Source organism: Callorhinus ursinus, unplaced genomic scaffold (assembly GCF_003265705.2).
Source record: "Callorhinus ursinus isolate GAN/ISIS: 27379988/994484 unplaced genomic scaffold, GSC_fseal_2.0 scaffold20, whole genome shotgun sequence".
Taxonomy (NCBI): domain Eukaryota; kingdom Metazoa; phylum Chordata; class Mammalia; order Carnivora; family Otariidae; genus Callorhinus; species Callorhinus ursinus.
In genome coordinates this window covers 23,662,698-23,686,202 of record NW_027397082.1, presented here as the reverse complement: position 1 = coordinate 23,686,202, position 23,505 = coordinate 23,662,698, and the positions used below count along the sequence as shown (strand labels likewise).

The window sequence follows — 23,505 nt, the reverse complement described above, 5'->3', positions numbered from 1 at the left end:
AGCATATCGACATAAATTATTTGGAATTCTTCTTGTCAGGAGATGTGTCTATTCTCCCTCATTTATTTATTCAATAATTTATATCAGTATAAACTCATGGATATTTATTTTATACTTTGGGTTATAATTGAATGCTATTTTATTTTGTTGCTCACATTCTTCCAATTTTGGCTATTGGCTCCTGTGTCAGTTTGATCTACTACATTACTGTGCAGTTTTTTGATCACTCCCTTACTTTCTGGCACTATGAGATACTCCAGGCTTGCCTTGTATATTTCCTGCTCCAGTCCTAGAATCAGCCATTTTTCTCCAGGGAGTCCTGGTTCCTTTTATTGGAGAATGGTTTTAGAACAGAAAGATCTAGGGGCCGGCCATGTTTATTGCTACTTGAGTATCATTGCTTAGAGGCCCTTTCAGCTGCCCCAGCAAGGAAGTATTTATGTACTCTAAGTATTTATGTACTCTAAACCTTGTATATACATGTGACTATATATTGCTTTATTAAGCAATCTGTATATTAAAGTAAATATGAGTTCATACTGATGTCTCCAACTGTAGCACATTACCAAATGGGTCGTTCTAGCCACTTCCCCTTGCCTTTGTAACCTTCCACTCCAATAGTGAGAACATTGACTCCCACTGTATTCCATTTATTTAATTGTTTTATCCTAGTATGTATAGTGGCCTCAGAATTATGAACCTGTAGCCCCATGGGAAGCTTTATCAAGTAATGCACTTTTGTACAGTTCCTCTTGCTTTTAATCTGGCAAACTTCACTTCTTTCCAAATTTAGCACCCCTTTTCCCTTCCTCCTTCGGTGAGGTTTTTCTTTCTTTCTTTTTTTAAGATTTATTTATTTATTTGAGAGAGAGAGAGAGAGAGAACATATGTGCATGTGAGTGGGTGAGGGTGGGGCAGAGGGAGAGGGAGAGGGAGAATCTCAAGCAGATACCCTGCTAAGCAGGGAACCTGATGCAGGGCTCGATCACAGGACTCTGAGATCGTAACCTGAGCCCAAATCAAGAATCAGATGCTTAACTAAGCCACCCAGATGCCCCCAGTGAGGTTTTTCCATGCATTTGTAATACCTTTGGTACATTAGATTCCTTTGTTACAATCTACATTCCATTCTGGGTTCTTAATCTCCTGAATGATTTTTTTTTAATTTGTATACATTGAGTTTCATTTTTGTCCTCTAAAGTTCTGTCAGTTTTGACATGCATATTGTCATGTATCTACCACTACATATTATACTAGTAGTTTCACCACCCTAAAAATCCCCTGTGTTTCACATATTCAACCCTTTCTCCAACCGCAATCAATCTCTGGCAACCACTGAACTATTTACCATCTCTATTTAAATTTAATGTTTAAAAAATATTTAAATTAAAAAAAATTTTTAAGTTGGAACTTTTATAAACTGATTAGACTTTCATAGGTAAGGAGTACTTTTTTGGAAATGAACATCTTTCACCTAAAAGAAGTTATAGCTGTTATTAGTTATCATACCTGATTTGGGGGACTGCCTCTTAAAGTAGCCATAAAATCTTATCATTGTAATAAAGTGACAGTTCACTCATTGTTTCTGTGGACCTCTGAGATGTTTAGAGGAATCAGGACACTTGGGATTGGGGTAATAGGATGAAGGAGGTAAACAGGATGTTTCAACAGAAAATGTACGAAATTTAAATTCATGCAGGGGAAGAGAAGGGCAGTTCTTGTAGCTCAGATAAGGGTGGTTATGAGTCGGTTGTGAGATACTTGATGTAAACTATGATAATCCCTGTGCCACACAGGCTCCATCGAGCACTGGGGTCAGGTTAAACATTGACCTGTAGTTTAGGATCTTCCTTTCAATTCTGTAAACTCCTTCTTGAGTGTCTGCTCTGCTTGCAGTTGCTGTGATGTGTGTTTGAGGCCTGCCTTTTTCTGGTGTTACTGTTTGGCCACATACTTCCCTTTTGGAAAAGATGGACATTCTGCATCATGCAAGGATTTTCTCTAGCTCAGGGTTCAGGACATTCCTCCCTGACTATTAAGGCTTATCCTGGAAAGTCATGGGTCATCTCAGGTCATACTTCACTACCCATTCCCCTCTCTCAACATGACCCCAGTCCCACAGCTGCTGTTGAATATATATCATTGCTTTAAATTTGGGGAAGGGGAGGATGGGGAGATTCTTTGTGCTACAGGATGGAGGCCCACCTGAGCCACCCAGGCATCCCATGTGTTTCTGTTTGATAGATTATCAAAGCATGATGTCAAATAGTGTTAAGAAAATTTCATATGATTTTTGGGATGCCTGGGTGGCTCAGTCGGTTAAGTGTCTGCATTTGGCTCAGGTCATGATCCCAGGGTCCTGGGATGGAGCCCCTCATCAAGCTCCCTGCTCAGCAGGAAGCCCGCTTCTCCCTCTCCCTCTCCCTCTGCCTGATGCTCCCCCTGCTTGTGCTCTCTCTCTGTCAAATAAATAAATAAAATATTTAAAAAAAAAGAAAATTTCATATGATTTTCAAAATGTGCTGGCAAATTTTGTTTGCTGAATATTCATACACCAGCACCAAATAGTACTCACTTAATATTTTGGTTTTTATGGAGTGAAAGAAGATGGAGCTTGGGTCTGTTGCTGGTGGAAAAAAAATGTATGAGTTCCTGAATTATATCTGTCAATTGCCATATAAGATGTAACATGTTACCCCATGATTCTTAAAGTATTATGACTTACCATGCCTCTGGCATCACTATCAATTATAAAAACCCATTCTTTTATAGTCTCCTTTTAGCCTTGAAAGCAACCACAAGCAAGGACTGTTTAAAAAATATCAAAAGGACATTACATTACATCAAAATGACATGTTAAATCTTATGAAGAACATTTGAGTACATTCAAATATAGCAAGAGCTAAATGGATAAATACATTCTTAGAATTGGAAAAATGTCATTTTTTACAATAGTTACCCATGGCATTTATTTTAAGATACATAAAACCAGAGTACCTCTTTTCATGAATTTTATCAATAGACTTCTGTTTTAATGAAGAATTAGATAGAGACCAGAATGCCCATCCTCCACTCCATCCTACCAGCTACCTTCCCAATCATGACCCACCAGTGATGCAGATGCTACCATCACTACTCTGTCCGAGTTATGTGATTCCTGCTTCCTTGGTCATTGTTGGGTATATAGAGAGTCCCTCAAGTTGTCAAACCACACTGTGGATATTGCACATTGGAGAGAGTGCCTGATTATTGCACTACAAACCACACAGTGAATATATTTTTCTAGCTTACACTGGTATACAGCTTTTTAGTTTTGACCAGTTTGTTGTTCAGTTGCTTTTATTTGTCTTGCAGATGTTCTCTTTCATCTGATTATTTGCTCCTTAAATGAAATGCTCAGCCTATTTTGTGATCATCATCTTGCCAGATTGTAGCAATTTTTTTCATTGAACCTTATCATCTTTCAGCCCCAAGCCAGTTTTACATATGGCTTACTGACTCAGTGAATATTCATCTGTGTTAAGTCCCTGGAGCAATTCGCTCATATAACTTTTGCATATTATCAGATAATCTCCCACTTTTTGCCTGAGATTCTTTTTTATCAGAAAATTTCAAACACACAAGGTAGAGAAAATAGTAAATGAAATCCCCAGGTACCCATGATCCAGTCTCAGCAATGATCACCTTACCCCCACTCTTGTTTTAGCTGTGCCTTACTGCCTTCTCTTCTTGTTGATGCTCCTCCCAGATTTATTTTGAATGTATTTCAGTATATATCTTCAAAAGGTATGGGTTTCTGAAAAATTATAGACACAATACTATTAAACACCTTTAAAAATAAATAGTTTTTTAATATTATAAAATACTATTCAAATAGTGTTCAAATTTCTTCAGTTGTGAAGTTTCTTTTAAATTGGTTTGAATCAGAATTTCATGGTCCAGATAGTACATTTGCTTAGTATATCTTTTAAATCTCTTTTATCCTATAGGTACCACATCCTCTTTTGTCTTCCCTGACATTCATTTGTTAAAGAACTTTAATTGCTTTGTAGTGTTTCCTACAGACTAAATTTTACTAATTGTATTCCTGAAGTGTCTTCTAACTTGGTTTTCTGTGTCCTATATTTTCTGTAAACTGGTAGTTAGATTTGGAGGCTTCAGTTTTTTGGCAAGACTACTTCAGAAGATGCGTGTGTGCTTCCCTCAGAAGGCCTTCAGTGAATGCTTGTACCTCCTTTTGTGACGTCAGCAGCCACTAACAATTATTACTCAGCTTCAGCACTTTATTTGGTGTTTGTACAACAGTGATACTCTAATGCTATCAATTTTATGCTTTCATTATTTGAAATACTTCAAGAAGAAAACTTCCCTCATCAACTATTTGGTTGTCCTGTGGTACAATCTGTGTAGCAAAGGCATGCTGAGTGTTGATATTTCCCCCTTTTATTTGCTTCCCAAATAGTGAGTTGGTTCCAAAGATGAACAATGATTTCTTTAGAATATCATTATGAATATGTAGGTATCAACATATCTGATGTGTTTGCATCCATTGGTTATTATTTCTTATTGCTGTTCAAATTTTTACTACTTTGGCCAGTAAGAGCTACTTGAAGTCAGCTCCTGAGTCCATTTGACATAACCTTAGTAGTTTTAGATAGTGTCTTTACTTTCTGATATGACAGAATATTCCAGTCTCATATACTTCCTGCCTCAGACTTGGAATCAGCCATTTTTTTCCAAAGAGCTTTGGTTAATTTTAGCAGAAAATAGTATTTAGAGATCATAGTCTTATGCTGAAGTAGAAGATGATAATTTAGTAAAGACCTACAGGGAATGAAGGAATGAGTTGTGTGGACATTTGGGAGAATAGCATTGTAGGCAGAAGAAACAGCAGGTGCAAAGACTATGAGCCTGGAACAGAGGGAGCAAGAAGAGGAAAGTAGTGGGAAAGAAAGAGAGGTGGTGGGGAGAAGGCCAGGTGGGGCCCCATAGGCTGTCGGAAGGACTTTAGGTTTGCTTGGAGTAGATGGGAGCCACTGGAGGATTTTGAACAGAGGAATGACATAATCTTTTGTTTTAACTGAATCACTATGGGTGCTGGGTTGAGAATGGACTAAACAGGGTTTAAAGCAGAATCTGGGGGACCAGTGAGAAGGCTATCCCAGTAAACCAGGTGAGCGGTAATGTGGCTTGGGCCAGTGTGGGTAGTGGAGGTGATGAGAAGGAATCAGGATCAGGATATATTTTGAAAATGGAACCCACAGAATTTGATAAAGGATTGGACTTGGATTGTGAGAAAAGAGAATTCAATGTGACTCCAAGGTTTATGGCCTGAGCTATAAATGAAATTGTAAAACATCATGATAATATAAGTAGCATTTCTTCTGTGGTTCAGTGCTATGTTTGGGGGGAACGGAGAAAAGAGGGGTCAGGTAAAGCCCCATGAGGACTAGATACTTAAGCGGAGTCACAAAGGATATGTAGGAGGACCAGGTGAACAAGAGGGGAAGAGCATTCTGAGCAGAGGGAGCAACAGAGGAAGTAGGAGGTTAAAGTTTGGAAAAGGGTGTCTTATGTCAGTAAACTTGTGTTGAGTCTAGAGTCCTGAAAGGACTGTGGGTTTGGAATTATGATTTGTTTCTGGAGTACAGGGATCTGGCAGGAAATGAGTCTAGAGAGGCAGAGGGGGACCTTACATATTCCATGATAAGAATTTGAATTTTGCTTTATGGATGATAAGGAGACTAGAACTTTTTAAGCCTGGGAATAACATTATCAGGTATACACTTCAGAAAGATCATCTGGACAGTTCAGTGAAAGAGATTGGAGGTATAAAAAAATGAACCTTCAGTCATTCTAAGAATTTATCTAAGATCCTTTTATCATTAAAAGAAAGGTAAATAGGGCGCCTGGGTGGCTCAGATGGTTAAGCGTCTGCCTTCAGCTCAGGTCATGATCCCAGGGTCCTGGGATCGAGTCCCGCATCGGGCTCCCTGCTCCTTGGGAGCCTGCTTCTCCCTCTGCCTCTCTCTCTCTCTCTCTGTCTCTCATGAATAAATAAATAAAATCTTAAAAAAAAAAAGAAAGGTAAATATCTTCACCCCTTTCTAAGAACTCCCTCTGTCCTTCTGAGTATAGTTTTTATTTTCTACTTCCTATTACAAATAACAATAACATGAATAATGATAATTTTTTGTTCAGAAATAGGGTTTATTTTTTAAGATACATTTTCAGGCTTTTAAAAGACACACATAAACCCCATCTGTTTTGTAATTATTCTTGGATGAATGAGAGGCAATATTTACTTAACTATATAGTGTTTTCATATGCCAAAGAGGATGTGAACACCAGACAGTATGTTTTAACTGTAGCACAGAATATGTTACCATAAGAAGCATTTGACATTTAGTCAAAAGGTTCTCATAATTTGAGTTGGAGGCTAAAACCACGTTTCTATTACTGTATATTTAACTCGGGTGAACGTCAAATCTTTATAAGGTATTAGTTAATATAATGAGATTTTATCTCTTCTGGTTGAACCAGAAGTTGAGTACTTTACTCTTGATAGCTTCTCTCTCTGTGATGACATTGAAAAAGAAATGAGTCAGTTGTCAAAGTAACCTTTAGTCAACAATATGATGTCAAAATAGAACATGGTAGGAGTTGCTTTGAATTTTATTTTATTTTATTATTTTGAATTTTATTTTTGTTTGAAATAGAGAACTATTGCCACAGTGCCCAGTGTGCGTGCTTGAGATATTCGGTGCTTGTTTGTTTCTCCCACCTAAACCTTCATCTGCTATGATCTTCCACTTGATCATTCTTTTCTCCTTCTAGCTTTGACAGTCTGTTTTCCATTTTGTAGTTCGCAGGGTATTTTGGAGACATGTTGTTTTTCAAATTTTTCTCCAAAACAGTGATGCCAAGACAGTCTTAACCCATTATAAAAATTGTTGATTTTTACAAATATCTCATTATCTTACTTAAAAATAATTTTACCACAATAAGATAAATATCAAACCAATATTCTTTATTAGAGATGGAATCTAAACTGGCTCCGGAGGAGGCATGCATTGGATTTTTCACTTAGCATAATTAATTGTTAGTATAAAGGTAAAATCCTGTAACTATGAACCACATGGTAAGATAAAAGAAGAATTTTGTTGTACAGACTCAGATTTATTAAAACATCAAACATTTATTGAGCACATACTCGTGCCGGTCACTGTGCAAGTTAACAGAGATGCCCAAACTGAAAAGTCGGCCCCTGCCTTTATTAAAGTATCATGGAGAATGTATTTTCTATATAGAGTCAAAAACAATTTGTAATGGTCACTAATTTAATGGTTTATATGAAGGGAAATGTCTTATGGTATAACTGGCTTTAGACACAAATTCTCATGTTAGAGAGGCAATGTAGAAAAAGCATGAAGTAAGAATCAGAAAACCATATCTACACCCCTGCTTTGCTGCTATTTATTCATTAATTCAAACATTTATCAAACATTTATTGAGAGCCTACACAGTGGAGCAACTGTATTAGGTGCCGGGGAGCATGATAGCAAATAAGAGAGACCGTGGTGCTCCCTGCTCATGCTCTCTCTCTCTGTGAACAGGAGCAGATGGCTTAACTTTTCCTCGCCTCTAATCTTGGTTAGGCTAGATGTCTGCAGTCTCTTTCCAAATCTAAAATGCTAAGGTTTGTTATAGCCTCGTGGAGGGAGAATCTGCCCAAGGGGTCTTGAGTACTTACCTTCCTCTGGGAGGATTAGGTCTTGTCCCAGTTTCAAAATAACATCGAATATGCACAGTTTGAAAGTGTTTTGGTCAGCCTCTCATCTGCATTTGGGTCATCTTGGCAAAGCATGGGTGTGGCAATTCATGTTCACAAGACTTCAGAGGTAGGAGGTTAAAGTTTGGGAAAGGTGGATGACTTGCATCAGTACAGCTGGATAGCTGTTCCCAGCGAGCAGCCAGCCTCCTCTGCCTTTCCACCAATAATGCGGCTCCTCCTGCCACAGCGTCCCTCCGTGACAGGACCTGTTGCTCTTCTGGTCTTAAATGAGCCTCCAAAAGGGATTGCTCATCAGAGGACCAGAGGGGATCGACTTTCAGGGGCGGGAAGGACTGTTCTCGAGTCCCACAGTTTTTCCAGTGGGTATCAGGAAACAAGCTTCTTGTTATCTGGTTTCAAAACTGCAATAAATAAATAGCTTTTTTTTTTTTTTTTGCTTGCAGTCAAGATACATAGCTCAAGGAGAAAAATGATTTCTGTAGCAAAGAGAGAGGGAAAGAAACATACTTGAACATACATTGCTTTAAGAATTACAACCGGGCAACTCTTTGTAGTCTTTAGGGAAATGAGCAGCTGGACTCAGCCAATCTCTTCTTTCGAGTCGAGTCGAGTCGAGTCGAGTCAATGAAAGAGACATTGGGTTTGAGGTTCCTTCCGAAATGGGGCTGGCTAATTTAGCCCCTCCCCTGAGCCCGAGGGTCTGTTATATCTCGGTTCCTTGAGTACCTCTCTCACTGAGACCGACCACAGCAAGCAGAGGCTGAAAAAATAAAGAGCAAAGACGAAGAAAACAAAAGCTGCCAATTATGGAAGATAGAAAGGGTAAGAGCAAATTGATTTGATCTAAATCCTTAACAACAACAACAACAACAAAAAAGAGGAAAAAAAAAACCAAACAAAAAACCAAACTCCCGAAAAGCCCAGACCAAAAGCAAGTACTTGAAAGAGCAAGAGGGATAAATCCCCAAATGAACTTTCCCATCCTCTCCTTCTGAGAGGAGGCAGAGAAAGAACTTTGGGAAACTTTTTAGGAAGCAAAGCCTGGGGGTTTTAGTCAAGGGTAGCTCTGGAGCGAGCTGGAGGGGTTCATGCATATTCATAATCAATTTGCATTCGGATCTGGTGTTTTAGTGGCAAATGACTTCTTCCGTCCCTTTGCAGTTTAAGAAGTAGCTGCCTCATTTATAGTCCAGAGTCATCTTGCTTCGGGTCTGTACCTCAGTGAGTTTGCTTGAAGATGCTGGGCTCTGTGTGTAGGAGATTTGTTTTGTTTTCGAATTTCCTGCATGCTTTCCTGTTGTGAAATTAGCAAAGGCTTCTCGGCCAGGAGTTAGAGAAGTTAATGTGGCAAGAGGCTGTCACAACAGGACCCCGGAGTATGTCTTGCAAAAGACTGAATGTTTCTTGGATTGTGTGACTGTGTATGGGGGGGTGGGGGGCGGTGGGGGGGGCAGGGAGTGAAGGGTTGGAGGGATGAACAGTTTTATCTTGAAAAAGCAAGGCATATCTGAGTGACTATATTTAGATTTTGTCTAAAAACTGTAAGAGCAGCCTGGTTTTTACAGATGGTGTGCAGTCTCTGTCTTTTACCTCTTTTGGGCATTTTCTGCCACAGCGGAGAGCCAGCTGCTTGCCAGCCCATGGGAGCCAGGAAGAGTCTCTGCAGCAGTGTGGCTGTGTAGGGTTGTAAACCTTCTTCTTCATCATCTCCAATTTCTGATATCCCCACACGTTTTTATCACATAGAATGCAGAGCAATGGGATGAGTAGCCAACAGATTCTTAATAATGATAGCAGTTGTAGCTGTTAATGTTTACTAAGTCTCTACTCTGTGCTGGGAGCTGTTCTAAGCACATTACCCATATTATTTATTCCTCACATCGACTTAAGAGGTGAGTGCTATCATTATCATTCCCATTTTCCAGCTGGTGGAGTTGATATAATGAGCGACTGGCTTGCCTTGGGATCACACGAAGGTGGTTGGGCTCAGGGTCTGTGGGCCTTTCTTTCTGTATGCTCCCACACTGTTACTCCACCTGAAGGCTCTGGCTACTGCTCTGACGCGGTTGATTCTGGGTTTCAAAGCCTTGAAGCTACTGGGGAAATAATACTTACTGAAATCTCAAGTCTGAGAAGGAATTTGTGCTTTGCTGTCGGATCACATTCATTTTTCTCATTTGGTGCTCATGGCCATTTTCTATGGTAGAGCCCAGCTATTGTTATTTTTACCCTTTTACAAAAGGAGGAGATTTTGGCTTGGAGGGGTTCGGTGACAGTAATCATGCAGACCAGAAATCCCCTGCCTCTGGTTTCTCTTCTAACCTGCAGAGTAAGCCCAGTCATCTCTGAACTTCTGTCCCCACCCCCAGCCACTTTCATTTCCCCAAGTGACCTTGCTCCTTTCCGCCCCCTCAGACTGTTGCATGGCACTTGCCTCTGCCCTGAAGGCCTGTCTGGCCTTCTCCTTCCCCTTCAATCTCTAGCCCTGCTGCCTAGGTTTGAATACCAGCTCCACTATCTACTAACTGTGTGCCTCAGTTTCTTCATCTGTAAAATGAAGAGAATAATAATATCTACTTCATAGGGTTATTATAAGGACTAAATGAGGGATTCATGCAAAATTCTAAGAACAGGGTCTGATGCATAGTGTATGTGCTCAATAAATGTTAGCTGTTGCAATTGTTCCTTCAGGCTTTATCTTGGTGGTTAAACCCTGCCTTAAGCTTTCTCCAGCCCTTTAAACCTTAGATTAGCTCCTGTCTTGGATGTTTCTACAACACCTCACTGTTTACTCCTAAACTGTTGCTCATCACACTCATCCGCATTCCTGTCGTCTGAATTGCTTCCCCCTTACCCTGACTATAATTTCTTTATCCACCTTTGGATCGGCACTGTCTAGTGCAACAAATACTTAATAAACTAAGTATTATTATTTTGGTTGATGTTTATCCAAGAATCAGGAGGCTGGTTTAAAAAGGGACCTGTGACTCCTCTGGTTAATTTGGTGCGTGACACCATGAGCAGCAGAGTCTCCCACCGCACCCTGTATGAAGTGGTGCGGGAAGTCCTGCAAGGAACCAGTGCAGGTGCTGGAAGATTTTGGAGACAGTGGAACTGCAGATCAGCTTGAAGAACTATGACTCTTTGAAGGACAAACACTTCTCAGGCACCGTCTGGCTTAAGTCTCCTTCCCGCCCAAGTTCTCCATATGTGATTTGGGGGACTGGCAGCACTGTGATGAGGCCAAGGCTGTGGATGTTCCCCACATGGACATTAAGGTGCTGAAGAAACTCAACAAAAATGAAAAATTAATCAAGAAGCTAGCTAAGAAGTATGATGCCTTTTTGGCTTCAGAATTTCTGATCAAGAAGATCCCACAAATCCTGGGCCTAGGCCTGAATAAGGCTGGTATGTTCTCTTCCTTGCTGACCCACAATGAGAACATGGTGGCCAGAGTGGATGAAGTGAAGTCCACAATCAAATTCCAGAAAAAGAAGGTGCTGTGTCTGGCAGTGGCCATTGGCCTGTGAAGATAACACACGATGAGTTTGTGTACAACATCTACTTGGCTGTCAATTTCCTGGTGTCATTGCTCAAGAAGAATTGGCAGAGCGTCCAGGCTTCATACATCAAGAGCACCATTGGCAATTCCCAGTATCTGTACTAAGGCACAATTTAATAAATCCTAGTGCTACAAAAACAAATAAGAACTAAAAGGAGACTTATGAATATGTAATAGAGTTCCCACTGGTACATACTGTTCTTTTATGCACTCTAGTAAGACATCCCTCTGAGTGAATACACTGAGAAACGAGATGCATCCCTTCTAGGTGGATGAGCTTCAGAGCTGATGTGGCCCCATGCCAGGGTACCCAGTTCAGCCAGTCCAGCTCTCGCAGAACTTCAGCCCCCACTCCCCATTCAGCCAGGGGCCAAACTGGAGATTTCAGATGCCTCCTAGTACAACCTTGCTATCTCTGAACAGAACATCTGGTTCCAGAAATAGTGCCTCCCCAACCCCATTAAATAGCAACCTTATAGTCTGAGACAATGTGCTCTGGTAATAGAAGAAAAACATACACTGCAGAGGTTGGCCCTGGGTAAAATCATAAAGTACATTAAATTTGTTTCCAGCACCCTCCCTTTCCTCTTCCTGGCATACCTTTAAAGCAATTTGACAAATATTATTATGTGTCTACCATTATGTCCCTATGTCAGATGTGTGGGATATAAACAGTTTGTTCACAGTCTAGTGAGGAAGACAGATTTATATACAACCAACTCTAATCGAAACCAGACTCTCTGAAATGCTAATAATAACAGCTAACATTGATTATGTGCCAGGCATTGTCTCATATAATCTTCACAACAAAGCTGTGATATAGGTTTCTGCTTCTTATAGCTGTGGAGAGAATGATTTGGCCAACGTCACAGAGCTAGTATAGGAAGAGGGAGAATTTATTTTATTTATTCAAGTGTCATTAACATATAGTGTTATATTAGTTTCAGGTGTACAATATAATGATTCAACAATTCTATTTTTTTAAAAGATTTTATTTATTCATTTTTAGGGGAGAGGGGCAGGGACAAGCAGACTCTGTGCTAAGTGCGGAGCCTGACATGGGGCTTGATCTCATGACCCTGAGATCGTGACCTGAGCCAAAATCGAGAGTCAGAGGCTTAACAGACTAAGCCACCCAGGTGCCCCAACAATTCAACAGTTCTGTACATTACTTAGTGCTCATCATAAGTATATTCTTAATCCCCTTCACCTATTTCACCCATCCTCCCACCCACCACCCCTGTGGCAATTACCAGTTTGTTCTTTGTATTTAAGAGTCTATTTTTGTCTCTTTTTCTTTCTTTGTTTTATTTCTTAAATTCCACATGAGTGAAATCATACGGTGTTTGTCTTTCTCTGACTGACTTATTTCATAGTGTTATACCCTCTGGATCCATCTATGTTGTTACAAACAGCAAGATCTTATTCTTTATTACTTTTTTATGGTTAAGTAGTATTCCATTGAATATATATACCACCTCTTCTTTATTTATTTTATTTTTTTAAGTAAGCTCCACACCCAGTGCGGGGCTTAAACTCACAACTCTGAGATCAAGAGTTGCATTCTTCACCGACTGAGCCAGCCAGGTGCCCCTACCACCTCTTCTTTATCCATTCATCTGTCAATGGATGCTTGGGTTGCTTCCATATCTTGGCTTCTGTAAAAAATGCTACAATAAATTTAAGGGGGCATATACTTTTTAAATTAGTTTTTTTGTTTTCTTTGGGTAAATATTCAGTAGTGGAATTATTAGGTCATATGGTAGTTTTTTTATTTTTGAGGAAGCTCCATACTGTTTTCTACAGTGGCTGTACCAGCTTGCATTCCCACCAACAGCGCATGAGGATTTCTTTTTCTCTACATCATCCCCAACACTTACTATTTCTTATGTTTTTGGTTTTAGCAAATCTGACAGGTGTGAGGTGGTATCTCATTGTGGTTGTGATTTGCATTTTCCTGATGATGAGTGATTTTGAGCATCTTTTCAGGTGTCAATTGGCTGTCTGTATGTCTTCTTTGAAAAAAATGCCTATTCATGTCCTCTGTCCATTTTTTAATTGGATTATTTAGGTTTTTTTGTGTATAAATTCTTTATATATTTTGGGTATTAACCACTTGTCAGATGTGTCATTTGCAAATATATTCTCGCATTCAGTAGGTTGTCTTTTTGTTTTCTTGATGTGTGGAAAAGCTTTTTATTTTGGTATAGTATCAATAGTTTAATATTGCTTTTGTATCCTTTGCCAGAGGAGACATATTAGAAAACTATTTCTAAGGCCGATGTCAAAGAAATTACTGCTTGTGTTTTCTTTTAGGGATTTTATGGTTTCAAGTATCACATGTAGGTCTTCACTGTATTTTGGGTTTATTTTTGTGTGTGGTGTAAGAAAGTAGTCTAGTTTCATTCTTTTGCATGTCGCTGTCCAGTTTTCCCAATATCATTTGTTGAAGAGACCATCTTTTTTCCTTTGGATATTCTTGCCTCCTTTGTCATAGATCAATTGACCATAAAAGTGTGGGTTTGTTTCTGGGCTCTCTATTCTATTCTATTGATCTATGTATCTATTTTTGTGCCAGTAGCATATTGCTTATAGTACCACAGCTTTGTAGTATATCTTGAAATTTAAGATTGTGATACCTCAGTTTTATTTTTCTTTTTCAAGATTGCTTTGGGTATTTGGGGTCTTTTATGGTTTTGTACAGATTTTAGGATTGTTTGTTATAGTTCTGTGAAAAATACTTTTGGTGATTGCATTAAATTTGTAAATCTGAGTAGTAGGGATGTTTTAACATTATTGGGTCTCCCAATCCATGAGTATGGGATATCTTTCCATTTGTTTGTGTCATCTTTAATTTCTCCCATCAATATTTTATAGTTTTCAGAGTACAGTTTTTTTTTTGCCTCCTTGGTTAAGTTCATTCCTAGGTATCTTATTCTTTTTGGTGCAATTGTAAATGGGATTGTTTTCTTAATTTCTCTTTAAGCTATTTGATTATTAGTGTATAAAAATGCAACAGATATCTATATATTAATTTTGTATCCTGCAACTAAACTGAATTCATTTATCAATTTTAGTAGTTTTTTGGTAGAGTCTTTAGTGTTTTCTATATATAGTATGATGTCATTTGCAAATAGTGAAAGTTTTTCTTCTTCTTTACCAATTTGGATGCCTTTTATTTCTATTTCTTGTCTGATTGCTGTGGCCAGGACTTCCAGTACTATGTTGAATCAAAGTGGTAAGAGTGGGCATTTTTGTCTTATTCCTGATCTTAGAGGAAAAGCTTTCAGTTTTCCACCATTATGATGTTAACTGTGCTTTATTTTACATATGGCCTTTGTTATGTTGAGGTATGTTTTCTCTAAACCTACTTTGTTGTGTTTTTATCATGAATGGATTTTGTACTTTGTCAAATGCTTTTTCTGCATTCATGGAAATGATCGTATGATTTCTATCCTTTCTCTTGTTAATGTGATGTATCATGTTTATTGATTTGCAAATATTGAACCACTCTTGCATCCCTAAAATAAATTCCGCTTGATTGTGTTGAATGATTTTTTTAATGTGTTGTTGGACTTGGTTTGCTAATATTTGTTGAAGACTTTGCATCTGTGTTCATCAGAGATATTGGCCTGTAGTTCTCTTTTTTTGTAGTGTCTTTATCTGGTTTTGGTATTAGGGTAATACTGGCCTCATAGAATGCATTTGGAATCTTTCCTTCAGCAGATCGGGAATCTAGACTCACATATTTATGCTGCAAAGCCTGGATTCCTAATGGATAAATTCTCTTACCTCCCTAAGAGCTGTAATAGAAGTCTAAATAAAATGCCATGAGAAACAGAATAGGGAGTGATGATTTCTGGGAAAACTTCTCAAAGGTTGGGAACTTCCGTTGGACTTAGAAAGATGAGTAGTCTGGTGTGCACAACAATCTCCTTTCAAGTCCCGGCAGTGCTTAAAGACCTTTTCTTTCTCTTTTACCAAAACTACAGCCTATATTTAAGAGTAAAAAGCTCTTTTACCTTTTTTAAGTTCCAAGCAGGGAACCTATTTTCATGTCCATCCTGGAGATTTGAAGGCAGAAGTCCAAAGTGTGGTCTTGACTGTGAGGTTGGGATTACTTGTAATGTAATGGAATAAACCTTTGCAAAGTAATCAGCTGCATATTAAATGACTTCCTTAATCATGATTGTCTTCCATGGTCATTAGGCACATGTGATAAAGAGGTTTTACAAATGATCGTGATTGGTCCTACTTTTACTTGACCATACCACATTTTAAGAGCATTTTCTTCTTTGTGTTGTCTTATTAGTTGCCTCTGCACTTATTATTTTTTTTTTTTTTAGATTTTCTTTATTTATTTGAGACAGAGAGAATGAGAGAGAGAGAGAGCACATGAGGGGGGGAGGGTCAGAGGGAGAAGCAGACTCTCTGCTGAGCAGGGAGCCCGATGTGGGACTCGATCCAGGGACTCCAGGATCATGACCTGAGCTGAAGGCAGTCACTTAACCAACTGAGCCACCCAGGCGCCCTGCCTCTGAACTTTAAAACAGTGATTGTGCCTAGGAGCGTTAGCATTTAATTCCACCTGCCATGAGGTTGAGCAATAGTGCTGAGCTCAAGCCTGTGCAGAGTGAAGGTGAGGCCTGGGGAAAATCATATAGGGTCTGTTATTTGTGAGTCTTTGGAGGGAGGCTGGAATTGAGGGAAGCCTTTGTGGTAAAGAACCATCAAATCTCTTGATGGTTTGATGGAAGTACAGAAGAGCAGAGGTACTAGCTCTAGCTTGGTGAATGAGTATGTGTGTGTTCTAAGGCAGTATTTCTCATACTCTAACGTACATGTGCTACATTGGGGATCTTGTTAAAATGCACATTCTGATCCAGTAGCCCTGGGGTGGGGCTTGAGATCCTGCATTTCTAACAAGCTCCCAGGTGATGGTAATGGTGCCCTCCATAGGCCACACTTCAACTAGCCGTATTATAGGATCACTGCATGCCTTAGTCTCAGGGCTTATTTTGTACCAATGACCAACCCCTTCCTCCCCCAGTGCCACCTTACCCCCACCAAGCTGCCACTTTGGGTCCCTGCTATATGTCATTGCAGGATCATGGGAAATCGAATTCATTCACTCATTCATTCATTCATTCATTCATTCAGTATATGTCCTAGAACAGGAAGTTGAGGCCTCCAATTTGCCATAAAAGAAAGAAGTCTGAATCTTTATTGCACACAAACTATTATTACACAAAAAGGCTCTGTGTTGGAGTTCCTAAACATCTCCCACCTTTTCTCCATGGATTCAAGTTTCCCTAAGCTGCTTTCATTCCTTGCCTCCAACCTGAGAAGTATCAGAGCAGAACATTTGGCTGTCTCTAGAACCCTTTGCTGGGTGTTTGGAGTGCCAGGGACCTGGGGTAGGACTCAGGGCTCTGAGACTGGGAACAGTGTGCCTGGGCATTGTCTCCACTCTACAGAAGTGAGGTAGGAATGATTCCAGGTGCAAAGGGAGGAAGTGGGTGCAGAGAGGACTAATGGAATTCCTTTAGTTTGAAAAATTTAGGGAATATGAGGAAAAAGGAAGCTGGTGGAGAAAAGAAGGCAGAGAGTTTGTGTAACATGCTTCCATGTTGCCAAGTTACTTTCCCTAAAGGTGGACCCTTCCTGCTTCTGCAAGCAGTTCCTGTTAAGCATTCCTGACAGCTTCCATGTTTTTTTTTTTAAATAATCTACTTTTATGTTGTTTTAATTTGTATTTCTTTAATTCCCAGTTAATTCAACATTTTTTCACATAATATATGCTTCTTCTTTTGTATACTGTTTCTATCCTTTGCCCATTTATTACTTATTTGGATTTTATGTTTTCAAATTAATTTATGTGAGCTCTTCATCAAATAAAGATACTCAAGTTTTTCTGCCATATCCACAGCAGTTTTTCTGAATCTTCCCTTAGTGTTTTTTATATAAAGACTTATAGCTATAAATAGCTCCAATATACTTTTATCTGTGGTGCTGTGGTTTGGTTTTCAAAGTAGTTTAATATTGCATTTTTATTATCTCTTTAATGCAGGATAATATATATTTTTTAAGTTCCAAGTGATTTTTTGTTTAAACCATTAATTTTAATTGATCTTTCATTTTATTTCACAATGGTTAGAGAATATGGCTTTATAATCTCTGAGATTTCTTGTGCTTAAGCATGTAGTGAATTTTTATAAATCTATGAATACTTATAAAGATATATTCTGTTTTTAAGATATAAAAATGGGTATTTACAAATCTATCTAGCCATTTCAATCATATGGTAATCTCTCTCCAACCATAATTTTCTGCTATGTGAAATTATAGTCTGTATCCATTATTTTCAGTTCAAGGGGGAATAAATGTGATGTGAGTCATTTTTATTGTAGCTTATTAGAAAAGTGGGGGCTGGATGGAAAGTTGGGAATATGGAAGGAAGGTAAAGTAGATGCAGAGAAGGAGTAATCCAGTGTTGGGAAAGAGAAAGAAAGTGAGATGAAGTTCTCAGATGGCTTCTGAGGCAGCTGAGCCTTGCCTGGTGACCTAACTTTAGGAAGTACAGAATGGGTGTGAGAATTACCAAGTCTTTCCCTTCCAACTAACCATGGCAGGCCCCAGGAGGCCGGAACCAGGCCCTGGGTCTGGTTGGCAGGATTTAAGAGGTGGGGTCAGAATTGCTGAACCATAAATTGAAACAGTATTGCTTAAGTGGATAAAGTCTCAGACACATGCACAAAAAGACATCTGAAGCAATGTGTCATCAGCAAAATAATTTTTTTAAATAGATACAGAACATCTTTTTTTTTCTTTAAGATTTTATTTATTTATTTGACAGAGACAGAGATAGCAAGAGCAGGAACACAAGCAGCGGGAGTGGGAGAGGGAGAGCAGGCTTCCCTCTGAGGAGGGAGCCCAATGTGGGACTCGATCCCAGGACCCTGGGATCATGACCTGAGCTGAAGGCAGACGCTTAATGACTGAGCCACCCAGGCGCCCAGCAAAATAATTTTTTTAGGCTTTGTGCTGAAAAGGCAGGGTAGGGAGTACCTGAACAACCCTGGTTTCCAGTGAACAGGGTTAGTTAACAGAACTTAATAGTGCAGTACTCACATTTTCTAATTTAAACTATGTAAAAATGTTGATACCCTCTTTTGCTTAATGTCTTCTTTTTATTGCTTTATTTTGGTGAACTTAGAAAGATTTCTTTCATAGAAATAGAGCTTTTTCATAGATTTACTTTCTTTTTCTTCTTTTTTGGTCAATATAGTAACTAAGGTAGGCTGCAAAGATTACAGCTCCTAATCCCTAGAACTCATGTATGTTATCTTATATTGAAAAAAAGTCTTGCAGATGTGATTACATTAAGGATCTTGAACTGGGGAGTGGAGGGGTGCCTGGGTGGCTCAGTCTGTTAAGCATCTGTCTTCAGCTCAGGTCATGATCCCAGGGTCCTGGGATCGAGTCCTGCATCGGGCTTCCTGCTCAGCAGGAAGTCTGCTTTTCCCTCTGCCCCTCCCCCTGCTTGTACTCTCTCTCACAAAAATAAATAAATAAAATCTTAAAAAAAAAAAAGATCTTGGGGCGCCTGGGTGGCTCAGTTGTTAAGCGTCTGCCTTTGGCTCAGGTCATGATCCCAGGGTCCTGGAATCAAGCCCCACATCGGGCTCCCTGCTCAGGGGGGAGCCTGCTTCTCCCTCTCCCTCTGCCTGCCGCTCTGCCTACTTGTGCTCTCTCTCTCTGTATCAAATAAATAAATAAATAAAATCTTTAAAAAAAATGGATCTTGAATTGGGGAGATTATCCTGGATTATCCAGATGGGCCCTAAATGCAGTCACAAATGTCCTTGTAAGAGGGAGGGAGTGGGAGATTTGACATAGAAGGCAATGTAACCACTGAAGCAAGATGCTACTCTGCTGGCTTTGAATATGGGGGAGGGGGCCACAAGCCAAGGAATGCATGGAATGTAGTTTGGAAAAAGATGGAAAGGAAAGAGTGGCCCTGCCAACACCTTGATTTCAGCCCGGTGAAACAGAGTTCAGACTTTGGACCTGTAGAACTATAATAAGAGAGTAAATGTGTATTTTGCTTTAAGCCACCAAGTTTGTGGTAACTTGTTATGGCAGCCATAGGAAACTAATGCATTAAGTTTTTAATAAATGGAAATGGTGGTGGCTTTAGTTTATCTACAGGTTTAGTGTGTATTGGGCCACCTCCTGCTCTTACAGATGTTAACTCAGTTCTCAAATAAGTGTTTGAAATTGGTACTGTTTACTGTCCCTCTTACAAATGAGAAACTGAAGAATGAGTAGTCAAGTGACTTACCTAAAGTCTCTCCATCAGTAAGTGTTGAAGTTGAGATTTGAGCCCATAGTTGTTGATCTTATTATTATTTTGAGATATAATTCACATATCACATAATTCACCCATTTAAAATCTACTTTTTAGGGTTTTTTTAGTATATTCACAGAATGGTGCAGTCATCACCTCAGTCAATTTTAGAACATTTTATCACCCCAGAAAGAAACCCTATATCCACTAGCAGTCACGTCTACTCCCTCTCTATGCACCCTTTCTTCTTCACAGCCCTTGGCACACACCAATCTACTTTCTGCTATAGTTTTGCCTATTCTCAACATTTCATATCACATATTCCATGGTATGGATAAACTACATTTTATCCATTCATCAGTTGATAAATATTTGGGGTGTTTCTACTTTTTGACATTATGAATAATGCTGCTCTGAGCATTCATGTACAAGTTTTTTGTGGACCTATGTTCTTAATTTCTCTTGGATATATACCTAGAAGTGGAATTGCTGGGTCATATGTCTATGCTTAACCATTTGAGGAACTGCCAGACTGGTTCTCAAAGTAGCTGCATCATTTTACATTTCCACCAGCCGTGTATAACCATCCTTACCTAAACCTTTTATAATTGATCTTTGATTAGTGTTATCCCATTGAGTGTGAAGTGTATCTCGTGGCTTAGATTTGCATTTCCTTGATGGCTAATGATTTTGAACATCTATTTATGTGTTTAATGGGTATTTGTATATCTTCTTTGGAGAAGAAACCTTTGCCTAATCCAAAGTCATGAAGATTTGCACTTAGGTTTTTTCAGTTTTGTAGTATTAGCCCTCACATTTAGGTCTTTGATCCATTTTGAGTAATTTTTGTATGTGCTATGAGGTAGGGGCCTAACTTCATCTGAATATCAAGTTGTCCCAGCACCATTTGTTGGAAAGACTGTTCTTTTCCCCAGTGAATTTTCTTGGCATCCTTGTTGAAAATCAATTAACTATAAATGTGAGGACTCTCAGCTTTATTCTGTTGATCTGTATGTCTATCTCTGTGTCACTTCCACACTGTCCTGATTACTATAACTTTGAAGTAAGTTTTGAAATCAGAAAGTGTGAGTCTTTCAGTTCTGTTTCTTTTTCAAGATTGTTTTTACTGTTTTGGGTTCCTTGAATTTCCGTATGAATTTTAGGATCAGCTCATCAATTTCTGCAAAGAAGTCAGCTGGAATTTTCATTTTGTTTTCCATATATCCTCTTTTAAAATCCAAGTTGAGTCTGTTTTCATGTAGGAATTTAAATATATTAGTTCACATTTATTTTACTTGCCATTCTTATTTTATTCTCCCTGATGTTTAATGTTTTCTCATATGCTTTTTGCTATATAGACTCTGCACTTTCACTTTATTTGTTTTTATCTATATTTCTACAAAGTTGTGGATAACAGGCATCTTATTTTTATTTTTATCTGTGGCTATCTTAAAAGAAAAACATTCCTGAGCTTAAGTTTATCTTCATATCAAAGTAAAAACAAGAGTAATTTTTTTAAATTTTTTATTGTTATGTTAATCACCATACATTACATCATTAGTTCTTGATGTAGTGTTCCATGATTCATTGTTTGTGCATAACACCCAGTGCTCCACGCAGAACGTGCCCTCCTTAATACCCATCACCAGGCTAACCCATCCCCCACCCCCCTCCCCTCTAGAACCCTCAGTTTGTTTTTCAGAGTCCATCGTCTCTCATGGTTCCTCTCCCCCTCTGACTTACTCCCCTTCATTCTTCCCCTCCTGCTATCTGCTTCTTTTTCTTTTTTCTTAACATATCTTGCATTATTTGTTTCAGAAGTACAGATCTGTGATTCAACAGTCTTGCACAATTCACAGCGCTCACCATAGCACATACCCTACCCAATGTCTATCACCCAGCCACCCCATCCCTCCCACCCCCCACCACTCAGCAACACTCAGTTGGTTTCCTGAGATTAAGAATTCCTCATATCAGTGAGGTCATATGATACATGTCTTTCTCCGATTGACTTATTTCATTCAGCATAACACCCTCCAGTTCCATCCACGTCATTGCAAGTGGCAAGATCTCATTCCTTTTGATGGCTGCATAATATTCCATAAAACAAGAGTAATTTTGACTGTGTCATGAAAGATAAGAATTTAAGAGCTTTTGCTTCCCTGAGTCCTCCTTTCTTATTTTAATTATTTAATCTGATATTATTAATTCCAGTATTGGAAACTCTATTAGTCATTTATTTCATACATTTTTCCTTCTTATTTAGATATTAATAATTATACTCATCCGTCCATGAATTTAATTGGTTTCAATATAGTTTTTTTCTCACTATGCCTTTAAATCCCATCCTTGAGTTCTTATTTTTGCTTCCCTTCACAATCTAGTATGCATACCAAAGTAATTTTTTAGAAAGGGCATCTGTGTGGTAGGAGAGTGACAACTTGTCTAAATATAGAAATCTTATCCCCTCAAGTAATTGGAGATATTCTTCCATTGTCTTGAGATGTTCTGATGCTGAAAAGAAGTTTGAGGACAGCTGTTTTTCAGCCCAAATTTTTTTCTGTTCTCTATTCCTGACATTTATACTTCTTACAATAAGACAACTGAGTATAGACTTCCTTTCATAGATTTTTGCCTCGCATATGGTAAACCCTCTTGATTTCCAAATTCAAGACTTCTTTAGGAGTAAGAAAGATTTCTCTTGTCATAACTCTGATCAATGTTCCTGCTTTGTTTATCTTTTCCTTCAGGGACCTATTATTTGGATCACTAATCTCTGAACACCATCTACCTTTCCCTCCTCCCCCCTTCATTTGTTTTTCTTTGTATTCTGAGAATATTTTCCTAAGACTGTGTTCTACATCACTGATTCAATTTTCCTTAATTATTTCCAATATAAACTTTCATTCAGCTGCAATATTTTTGGTTACCATGAAATCTTTTATCTTAATCTGTTCTTTTCTCATAGCAACATCCTCTTGTATCCAATTAAAAAAATAAACAAAGAGAATTTCTTTCTCTTTCCTGCATCACATCTATTTTAGAGACAAACTTTTCCTTCATTAGTCTTTCTATTTTACTGCAAAATTTATTTAACCTAAGGCCTTACCCTTAAAAAAAAAAGAGAGATTCCTTTTGTATGTGTGTACAAATGAATGTGTGTATTTTTCACTTTATTCTAAAAAGAATTTAAAGAAGTGTTAGGGGAAATTCATCCTAGTCTAATGTTAGAGATGATTGGAATGCATGGTCTACCCTTGGCTCTCCCTCAGATTCCCTTTGGATCCTGGAAGAATGCAGTCACCAAGTGTTAGATCCCCTTCTATGTGTGGGACGACATTTCAATCCTCTAGCCAAAATAACCTCACTCAGATCCAGGGAAGAAGGCAAAAGTCCTGTTGCCATATAGTCATGTTAGAGAGGATAGTCTACAGTTTTCAGAATTCTCCCAATATTGTTGTCCAGTGGCATAAAGACATCCAGGAAGGACCCATCTCAGGAACTATTTTCTTGCTTTTGTCCCTTCCCCACTGAGAGCAAATTTATGTTGAGCTGGAGAGTGAGCTGAGTAATGCATTTTTTATGGAGATCAATTCTAAGGTCTCTTTATACTCATGATAGACACATGGCTGCCAACTCACAAATGCAAAAGCAAACTCAAACAAACAAAGCAAAGCAAGACAAAACAACACACCTGGGGCTTCCCAAAGAATTCCCCCCCCATCACACTCTGCTGTTCTTCTCCCATAATGCTCATTTGTTGTTTCCAAGTTAATGGGTGTTGGGAGGGCCAACTAA

The 23,505-nt window shown here is 38.8% G+C and overlaps 1 protein-coding gene across 6 annotated transcripts in view; it reads left to right on the top strand.

Annotated features, from left to right (window-relative positions):
- Nucleotides 1–23,505, top strand: part of ENTPD1 (ectonucleoside triphosphate diphosphohydrolase 1) — a 132,420-nt gene that overhangs the window by 22,812 nt on the left and 86,103 nt on the right. Inside the window, exon 1 of one of the 6 annotated variants that reach the window (XM_025880559.2) lies at nt 8,470–8,617. The exons of 4 other annotated variants lie outside the window; for them this stretch is intronic. In XM_025880559.2, the coding sequence (XP_025736344.1) occupies nt 8,602–8,617 (16 nt within the window). In that variant the 5' untranslated portion in view covers nt 8,470–8,601. Of the gene's footprint in view, nt 1–8,469; nt 8,618–8,986; nt 9,005–23,505 lie in introns of those variants that run through there. One more of the 6 variants, XM_073904411.1, reaches the window with a different exon arrangement.